The sequence below is a fragment of the Zingiber officinale genome, chromosome 5B (assembly GCF_018446385.1).
Source record: "Zingiber officinale cultivar Zhangliang chromosome 5B, Zo_v1.1, whole genome shotgun sequence".
NCBI lineage: Eukaryota > Viridiplantae > Streptophyta > Magnoliopsida > Zingiberales > Zingiberaceae > Zingiber > Zingiber officinale.
In genome coordinates, this window is record NC_055995.1 from 2,584,209 (window position 1) to 2,593,684 (window position 9,476).

Genomic DNA, 9,476 nt, shown 5'->3' on the forward strand with positions numbered 1-9,476 from the left:
ACGTAGGTATGCAACGCTACATAATTTTATATACTCATAGTCATTATTCATCTTACTATTTATTTTACTATTCATCAAATTCAACTGGATCACTGACTATTTGGAGTCATCTTTTCTAACTTAAGATCTTCGTATAATTAATATCAAAATTATCTACCTAATACGTTATCTTCCTCACTATTTATGAATACTTTTGATAGGATATATTCATTGGAGCATTGTCTTATTAAAAAAAAATTAGTTAAACCGAATTAACTAATCCAATGAATCGAATTTAAACTTTTAATTTGATTATTTCAAAATTTCAATTTTCTTAATTTTTTTATTATTTTAGATAACTCAATTTTGATTTTAAAACTCGGTTAAATCTTAACACCGCAATAATATTTATTTTTGAAAATCAATATAAAATTAGCATATTTAGATTTATCCGATTTTTATTAAAAAGTTTGGATCAATTGGAAAAAAAAATCAATTTATTCTATTTGGATTTAATCGGTTCTGTCGGATTTTTAATCTATTCGCAGCCCTGTCGGCAAAGATCGATCATCTCTACAATGCACTTTCCAACTCCACCTCTCTCCTTCCTTTTCCCATCTCTCCCTTCTCTCCTCCCCCCTCTCTTCCCTCCAGTCCAACTTTCACCCAAGCTTCATGATCCTGTCCACCTCAGGAGGAGACAGTGAGAGCTCCTCTTCGCTGTGCTCCTGCTACGCTCCCATCACACTGCACAACATTGGTCCTGTCGGCCAACAACTGCCCCCTCCTCCTCTTCCTTCTCCTTTGAAGAGCAACCTCAAGAAGCCAATCAGAGTGGAAGAACAACAGCAGCAGGAGGAGGAGGAGGAGGAGGATGTGATGGTGAGGGATGGGAGAAGGAAAGTCAGCTGGCCTGATGCCCATGGCAGAGACCTTGCTCATGTCCAAGTGTTCCATTCAAGGTCAGTTCTTTTGTTTAACAACATTTCAAAGATGTGGATCTGATTTTTGTTTTGCAATTCGTAGTGTGTTGGAGGAAGGGGAATTTGCAGTGGCAGGGAAATCCTGCATTTGCAGCATTCAGTGATGGGGGTTGTTGCTCTAGAGGTATTCTTCTGAAAACTCTTGCTTTTTTTTTCTTTTTTGAAGCAAGTGTTTTTGTTTCAGTTTTTCTTCCGTCTTCTTAATATTTTTTGAGTAGAGTGTTGGCCACCAACTTTGTGCGTTGTAATACATGCCATACAATAATTAGCATTAATTGGCACTAAGCCACTTCTTTGTTGTGCCAACAACTATGTACATACCATCTCATACTGCACTAAGTGTGGTTACTTGTTTAATTGTATGAATCAAGAGCATATCAAATGGTCCTAATTGCTAATCTATCATCTCATTATGGGACTGGTTTGTGCTGATCTTTGCTGAATTTGTGGATTACCAGTGTCATTTCTGTATTTGTTTTGTTCATTTCTGTTTTGAACTTTATTCCTTGTCATCCAAGTTAACATTGATATTCCTAAACAGAACATCCAAATTGTAAGAGGAACTTGTGACAGTTAAACTTATCAGAAAGCTGGAAAATTAACATCTCAGCCATTGAGAACCCATTGGAATCCACTGATTAGTGATCATTGTTTCTGCTAAATGTTACCTTTACATACTGCAAGCTTTTCTGCTTCTCTTTAAAAAATTCCATTTCGAGTTTTGACCACCTTATAGTGCCAATATAATATCAGCTGGGATAGAACCAACACATATGTTGAGTCAATAAAACTTATATGAAGGCCCTGTTCACTGAAAGTCTGGTGAAGGGGACTTTATATAATGACACATGCAATACTATTATCAAAGTTATTTAGTTTCCTACACTGAATTGTAGTATTTACTATAACGAAAACTAGCCACATTGCAAAACTGAATTGTGACTCTTAAGTCTTAACTACTGTGCCGATATTCTGCAAAATCAAATAGTGGCACCTCAATCAAATTGTGGAATCTATTATTAATGCGGTGAGCCCACTAAGTGAGGGTCAAAGGACGGAGATAGCAGCCGACATGGAGGTCAAAGTCAAGGAGGTCAATGTCAGAAAACCAACGGGCTCACCAAAGGGGGCCGAGCGGAGCTCTCCTGCAGTGACAAAGCAGAGCCCTCCTGCAATGGCCGATCGGGCATGAACCTCTCGACCGACAAAGGCTGGTCCAAATAGAACGCCCGTACAACTAAGATCATCAGGCGCTCATCACGGAAAAGAGGAACGTTGGGATGAACGGAGCGTTAGTCCGGTCGGATGGAAACAAGCTATCGAGTCGAGTCACCGCAGGAAAGAGCAGTCGATTCCGTCCGAGTGGAGGAGTTTCCAGCCAAGCGACTATCCCACTTGGCCGAGCAGAGGGATCATTGATGTATCTCTTAATATCCTTCTGGGAGATAGTGCTGCTGACACAAGGCATGGTCAATAGACAGATCGTACGGTGGAAGCTTCTACTGTCTTGTCAAGGGTATGCCCTGTTAAGGTATGGTGTCAGAAGCACTTTCTTGACAGGTCATTTCATAGGACAAATTGGAGAACATGCCCATGCCTCGAGGAGCGTACACGTCGCTCGCTCAGGTGCTATAGAAAGGGGTCCATGCACCGGTGGAGGTACGCGTTATTCACTATTCACGTTTGCGCTCATTGTTGCTCCACTTTCTTTTACTATTCCGGTGACTGACTTGAGCTCATCACTGATGTTTCTTGTATTGTAGAGCAAAGCGAGATCTACATCTAGTCAACACAATAGCCACATCCCAGCTAGCCATCTTCCCGATTTTCGGATAGGATCAATTATAAGTAGCATCTTCTACTATAATTGAATTTGAGTGCCTACTACAACCAAACAGCGGCACAAAATTGAACTGCCACATTAATTTACCCTGTTCTTTGAGCATAAACTTTTACTCCTACTTACAGTCAGAAGCGAAACAAATGCAGAGAACACAAATAATGGGGGAAAAAGGAAGAAAGCAATATTGAAAATAGATAATATTTTATGTTATTACCAGTAGATGAGGTTACGAACTACTTTGGCACTATTTGTTAGAATCATCCATCATAAACCGCACACTTGGAGAGTGAAAATGGGTGCTTTTAGAATGTGGAATCACCATTAGATCAAAAATCACGTGGTAGAATAATCCTCATTGTATTTGGTAGAATAATTCCAACACAAAAAGGAATAAGACAAATTTAATGATGTTTAATACCATAGCAAAATTGCAATGAAAACTGAACTACTGATTACTTTCACCTTCTACAAGAAATCTTTCAGTCCTCCATAGAGTACTCTCTCAACACTGATAAGGAAACAATGGAAAGTTTCATGTTTAGCACTTTCTGAACACCAAACCTCTCATCTAGCAAAAAACCTTTTTTGTCTGTAAGTGATATGGTCTTCTATAGTCTCCAAAGAAATTCTAAGCCATCTTTTAGTCTTCATAATGCTCTAATAGCTTGAAATTTCACAAATTCCGCTATCCCTGCATTCACCATGTTGTAAACCATCCAAACATCTTTAAAAAGAAGATTTCTTTGGAATCTGGGAGCTAATGGAACCCTATTTGCTCACCATATTAGTTGCCCGGTGCATCTTTTAGATGTTTAGTTTGATTATATAGGTAGAGCACAATTGACTTGGCAATCATTATGTTGGGTTGCTAGAACACATTATTAGTCTGACATAAGAATGAAGATGAGCAAGGTTGGGAGATCTTTAGATAGGCTCAAGAGCCTGGGTGAAATCATTTTGAGCCTAAATTCCTGCACTTCCACAACGGGATTCATTGTTCCCCAGGAACTGATCACATACACATGGTTTTACTGGATTTCATAGTGAATTCCCTTTGTCCATGGAAAAACCTATATGTTGTCTTAATGAGAATGAAGGAGCAAAGGCATTAATATGAAACATGTGATAAGATTGTTTTAACTCATACTTATTACCTTTTTATGAATTTCTATTTCGTCTAGATTGCTCCCTGGATAGGAGGGTGGAATCATCTAAAACGCTACTTTGCAAATCAAGAAAAGTCGAGTCCAAGAAAGATCATATTAGCAAAAAAGAGAAGGAACAAGGAGGCCTGTGCTGGTGTTTCTGGCTTCAATTTTAAAGGCATGACCATTAGTTTTGACTCCATCCAAGGAAAGTGAGTATCAGAAAAAAAGTAGAGTATTCTGTGGAGTCATTTGCCTTGACAAAAGAGACTTAATTGTAGAGGTGTTGATAGAATCATTGGTTCCATGTAGAAGGTATTTAGTTGAACATCTGCTCTGCCTGATGTTCTTGTAGTTTGTCAATTAACAATTTAGAATACCTTTGGTCGAGTGAAATAGAATAAAACATGAGAATAATTTGTTTCATTCTTTTATTTGATTGTGATAAGTGGTTCCATGAATAGTAAAATTTTCAAATATATGCTGTCTCATATCACAAATTAAATTTTACATACAGTCCTATTGCTAAAAAAACTATTTTCACTCCGAGGACGGATCCTCTAGTCCGTAAATTGCGAATCAGAGGATGATCTATTTTTTTAGACCCTTGATTTAGATGGACTTCACCTGTTTAAAGGTGGAATCTATCCAAATCAAGGATCTTCATACAAGGGACCATCCCCTGGTCCACAATTTACGGATAAGATAATCCCTACTAATTATTTCATTCCATAATCAAATATAATGGATATCAATTTACTTAATTGTCCTTCATATTTTTTATATAAAAAAAATTTAAAAATGAATATAATTTCTCTTAAATTCAACCGATTTGAATTCGAATCTAGTATATTTTTTATCAAATTAAATATGATTTTTTTCCACCTCGATGAAAAATATATTAGATTTTTTTAAATAGTGTTTAATTGGATGGAAAATATATAGATTCCCTTTAAATTATGTTAAATTTAGGATGAATTATATTAAAAAGGAAAAAAACATACTTAATTTGATAAAAAAAATATTTTCGATTTTAATTTAAAGTGTTGATTTTAAAAAAATATTTATTTATTTTTTGATTTTTTATTAAAAAAATATGAGGGGTAGTTATGTAAGGATGTTTGCATTAAAAAAATTGAAGCAAATAAATTTTATAGAGAGGAAATGGAAACAAAATTTTTTAAAGGTGAGACTTGTCTAAAATTAAAATTGTATTTAGAAATTTTTCTCTAATTTATCCTAAAACTTTCTATCAATATGAATCTCTGGAAAAATAGCATTATGCAGTTTTATTTTGCATTTTGTAATAAATTATTTTCACGATTTAAATGTTAGGAACATATGACAACATCGGTGCACTAATATTATCTTTCCTTTTTTTTTATACTTCCTTATTTTTTATTTTCAAAAAATTATTTTCTAATTTTATTATTATTCATTTGAATATCATATTTTCTTTTGAACCGTTCTTTAAAAAATAATATATAATTTCTATTCTCTATTTATTAAAGATCAATAATTGAAGCGCTGCTGTGGGCCCCGCGGTCATGGGATAGGTCATAGGTGTTGGGCGCGGTGCTCCTAGGCGTCCCACGTGGGCCCGTTTCCTGGTCCGCGTTACTTCTTCGGTAGTTGGCCAGCAGTCTTTACGTATCGTGCTCTGCTTTGTCTCTCCTCTCCGCTCGCCTGGTCGTCAACCCTAACCATGATAGCGGTGAAATCCATTCTCCAGGTGCAATTTGCCGATTTGCCGCCCAAGATGGCATTTTTATGAGGTAAAGCCCCCGCATTTTCGGCCATTCTTTGTGTTCCTGTTAGGTACTCTGCTGGATCGAGGCATTGTGACGCGTTTCCGATTCCGAGGTTTCTATTCTTCTTCGTTTTTTTTTTTTAAAAAAAAATCATTCTAATTTATGGATTGGTATGGATCCATTTGATTTGACTTGTTTCTTTCTTACTGTTTGGAATTGGATTCGGTTGCTGGAATCGATTATGATCTCTGGAATTTTGGATGTCGAGAGGAACTTTGGCTCATTTTCCCTCTTTTGCGTGGTGAAAGAAGTGGCTTGAACCACTGATTGTTTCAAAATTGCAACATTTTTTTTTCTCGAGCAAATGGTTCAGTAGAAAATTTCTCCGAGGCGTTAGTGTAATGGAATCCATTCCATCCGACTTTTTTGAGCTAGTCAGTGGTCAATCCTATGATTTCTGTCTCTGGATTGTTTATTTATCCATACTTCCATAATACAGCTTGAGATCGTTTATTTATAAAAGTGATTTTGGTGTGGATTTAAAATTGTCACTGTGAGCTTGCTAGAAAGAATTTACATGGTTTTTGCATACAAATATACGATTATGAAATCAATAATGCATGCCTTCTCTTCTTCATCTCTGTTGAAAGATGAAAAGCTTGGTAATTGAAAATTGAAGTTCATCAGTAGATAGAATTGGACGAACCTCCAATTCATTCTAGTTCTATCGCTTTCACATCGGTAGGCACAATATCACTCATCGTGCCTTCCGTCAATAATTTTCTGAACTGGTGGGGCCCCTCCTTCCCCAATTGTTTCACATCAACCAGCTAGTTTCAAACTGAAAAACTGGATTACATTCAGTATTGAAGTCCCACCAAAAGGCCAACGTCATCTCCTACCTGTCTGTCCTTGACCAACAAGTTGCAGTTGCAATCCATGAGGGTTATTGATCTTTCAGTGGGGGTCCCTTTACCTTATAGCTTGTGTAAACCTATTTCTAATTATTTTGGAGTAGATTGGATGGTCTACTCATAGATTCTTGCTCCCTTATCTTAGCCAACCTTTTGCTAGCTTTTGGTGCAACTTGCCAAAGCTGGTCCTGTGTTCTACCAATTTAACGCCACCAACTTACCATTGGTGAAGGAATGATACAGGTTGGGTTTCTACGTTGTAACCACAAGCACATCCATTTCCTATTTTGCAGAATCATGTAGTTATCATATCAGCTATTTTTAAGTTGAACTAGTTTTTGTTTCATCTACTCCATGGTTTATAAATCAATTAAGGGTCATGTTTTATGCACTTTTTCAGATGGAAGCTGAGTTCTGCACAGGTCATACACCTTGTCCATCTCAGGAAGAAAGTGGAGAAGAACTCTCAGTGCTTCCTAGACACACTAAAGTCATCATTACTGGTAACAATAGGACAAAGTCAGTTTTGGTTGGGCTGCAAGGAGTTGTCAAGAAGGCTGTTGGATTTGGTGGTTGGCATTGGCTGGTAACGTCCTTGTTTATTTTTTAACACAGTAGATTCTTCCAGTATATGTTTGTCAATTTATTTTGTATTTTAACAAAATCTGACAATTCATATGTTTGGTTGAAAATCTGATAATCGTATCTCCCATTTTGTTATTATTCATACTTTTCCTTTACGGCATGTGGAATCTTCAGAGAGACTCTTATGATACTGCTAATGATTGCTGTTATCATTCTTTTACATTTCTCTTATAATTAATCGTTTTGCCTTATCAGATACCTGATTTATAGAAACTTGACGCTGCATATTACATGAGTTAATTTATATCAATCTTTCCAAAAGATAATTGTATTTACAACAGGTTCTGAAGAATGGGGTGGAAGTAAAGCTTCAAAGAAACGCTTTGAGTGTTTTAGAAACACCAACCGGAGACGAGGATGAAGCTGAAATAGTCTACACAAGTTTCTACAGCACCTCCGATGAGGGGGCTAAAGAGATTGATTGCAGTATTTCTTAAAAAACTTTTTTCCAACTATTCCAGATAAATATGGAAATCAGATTCCTCATATTCACTCATTTCAACTCAATATGTTCATGAACCATGTTTTGTTCACAGCTAGCTCAAGAAAGCTAGGGGTTCAACATACCAGGCCATCAATATCTTGTGGCGAATTTAATGATCGGAGTTGCTACGATGACACTCAATCCCATGGATATAAGACTCAAACGGTAGGTTACACTTTCCCGATGTCTGTGTCCTGCTTGTAAGGCAACGTTATAAAAACAAAATTCTCTCACTGGAAAAGTAGCTTTTTTTATAAAGTATACATTCGAACTTGGGAATAGCATTGACAGTTTTATTTTTGTTTTAGTCTCGAATGTTTCTTGAAACTAGCTTGTAGATTCGCAGTATTGTATTTGAAACTCATGCTTACACTTTGTAGATCATTGACAGAGAGTAAATTTGTCAAGACTCGGGACAACTACCCTGTGGAGATACTGGAGGCACTTCGATCTGGTAACTTCTTATTAGAATTTCCTACTCAGAGCTTCAGACTCACGTGAAACCCATGAACACAGTTCAAAATGGTGCAGGTGAGTGTCAACCCAAACCCAACGAAGGAACAAATGGTTCATGGAGTGCAGTGTCATTTCCTATCTCAGGTACTCATCAGTCTGCCCTAGTGATCGATCTGCTCTCGCTCTTTGGCTAGCCTTCAATTTTGACGTTTCTAAAATTTTATCCATTGGATTTTATATGTCCACCCATTTGCCAGAAGCAACTGGATGAGATGCAGGTGATCGAGAGCTTCATTCATGCAGCAAAGAGATTGAAGTTTGAAGACTCTCCACTCCTAAAAATAGAGTGATTGCAAATCAATGTGGTCCTCAGTCAATGCAAGAAAGATCGTGAGGACTCACCTCTCGGCCGATGCGCTCAATAGATGCTGGTTGAGCGGAAGGTTTCGGAGTCGAAGATATATTTATGCTAAATATAGCAAAGAAGATTGTTAGTATTTTTGATGCAAAGTGTTCCCCAATGGGGTTGAAAGTTTTAAATGAAATGACACTGAAAGTATGTATTGCGCACTGTGCCAAAGTTGAACCTAACGTTTGTGAGTAAGGTTGATGTTCAATTTGATTTAAATTTATTTATGTTTGTTTAATATACATGAGATCAATTAAATGAATAAGTTTAAATAAATTATTAAATTAAATATTTTTTTTAACATATATATTCAATTTATTAATATTTGTAAATAATATTTATGAATTATGTTTATTAATAATTTTTTTATCAATCTATTAAATAAATAAAGAAAGTTTCAAAATTCTTATGAACCTCTTAAATAAATAAAATTTTAAAACTTTTATCAACCTATTAAATATTAGTTTGGATTTTCTGTCTCCATTTTCCTCTGTCCCTGTGTCCTATTGTCGATCGGATGGATCAGATTAAATTTCAAGACATCATGACATTTTTAAAATATGTACAGTATCCTCGTGATGTGCAAAATATCCTTGATATTTAATCTGATCCGTCCGATCGACAATGAGACACGGGGACAGAGGATCCGAACTGATTAAATATAGAAAGAAAGTTTCAAAATGAATAAATAAATTTGTATTATCAAATTTAATTATTAATTAAAATAAGTTTAAAATGTAAATTTTTTAAATAATCTTAAATTGAGAGCTCAATAATAATTAAATGAATCTAGTTTGAATTTATTATTAAATGAATCTAGTTTGAATCAAGTTCAAGTTGGTAAAAAAAAAAATTAAATTTAAATAA

General features: G+C 35.8%; 1 protein-coding gene across 5 annotated transcripts; it reads left to right on the plus strand.

Moving 5' to 3' along the window:
* Window positions 1-525: 525 nt before the first annotated feature.
* LOC121983913 lies at window positions 526-8,836 on the plus strand. Of its 5 annotated transcripts, none has more exons than XM_042536605.1 (8): window positions 526-941; window positions 1,006-1,086; window positions 7,016-7,201; window positions 7,542-7,686; window positions 7,797-7,909; window positions 8,136-8,198; window positions 8,261-8,344; window positions 8,458-8,836. In XM_042536605.1, exons 2-8 carry the CDS (start codon window positions 1,066-1,068, stop codon window positions 8,548-8,550), a joined length of 705 nt encoding a protein of 234 aa, XP_042392539.1. In that variant the 5' UTR covers window positions 526-941; window positions 1,006-1,065; the 3' UTR covers window positions 8,551-8,836. The 5 variants fall into 5 exon arrangements, with proteins under 5 accessions (XP_042392539.1, XP_042392540.1, XP_042392542.1 ...); XM_042536606.1 differs by having other exon boundaries at window positions 8,461-8,836; XM_042536608.1 differs by having other exon boundaries at window positions 8,276-8,344.
* The last annotated feature ends 640 nt before the right edge of the window (window positions 8,837-9,476 follow it).

Coding starts and splice junctions, on each gene's coding strand:
- LOC121983913 (XM_042536605.1), top strand. CDS start 1,066: ATGGGGGTTGTTGCTCTAGAG. Junction 7,202..7,541: donor TTGGTGGTTGGCATTGGCTG/GTAACGTCCTTG, acceptor TATTTACAACAG/GTTCTGAAGAATGGGGTGGA. Junction 8,199..8,260: donor ACTGGAGGCACTTCGATCTG/GTAACTTCTTAT, acceptor CCATGAACACAG/TTCAAAATGGTGCAGGTGAG.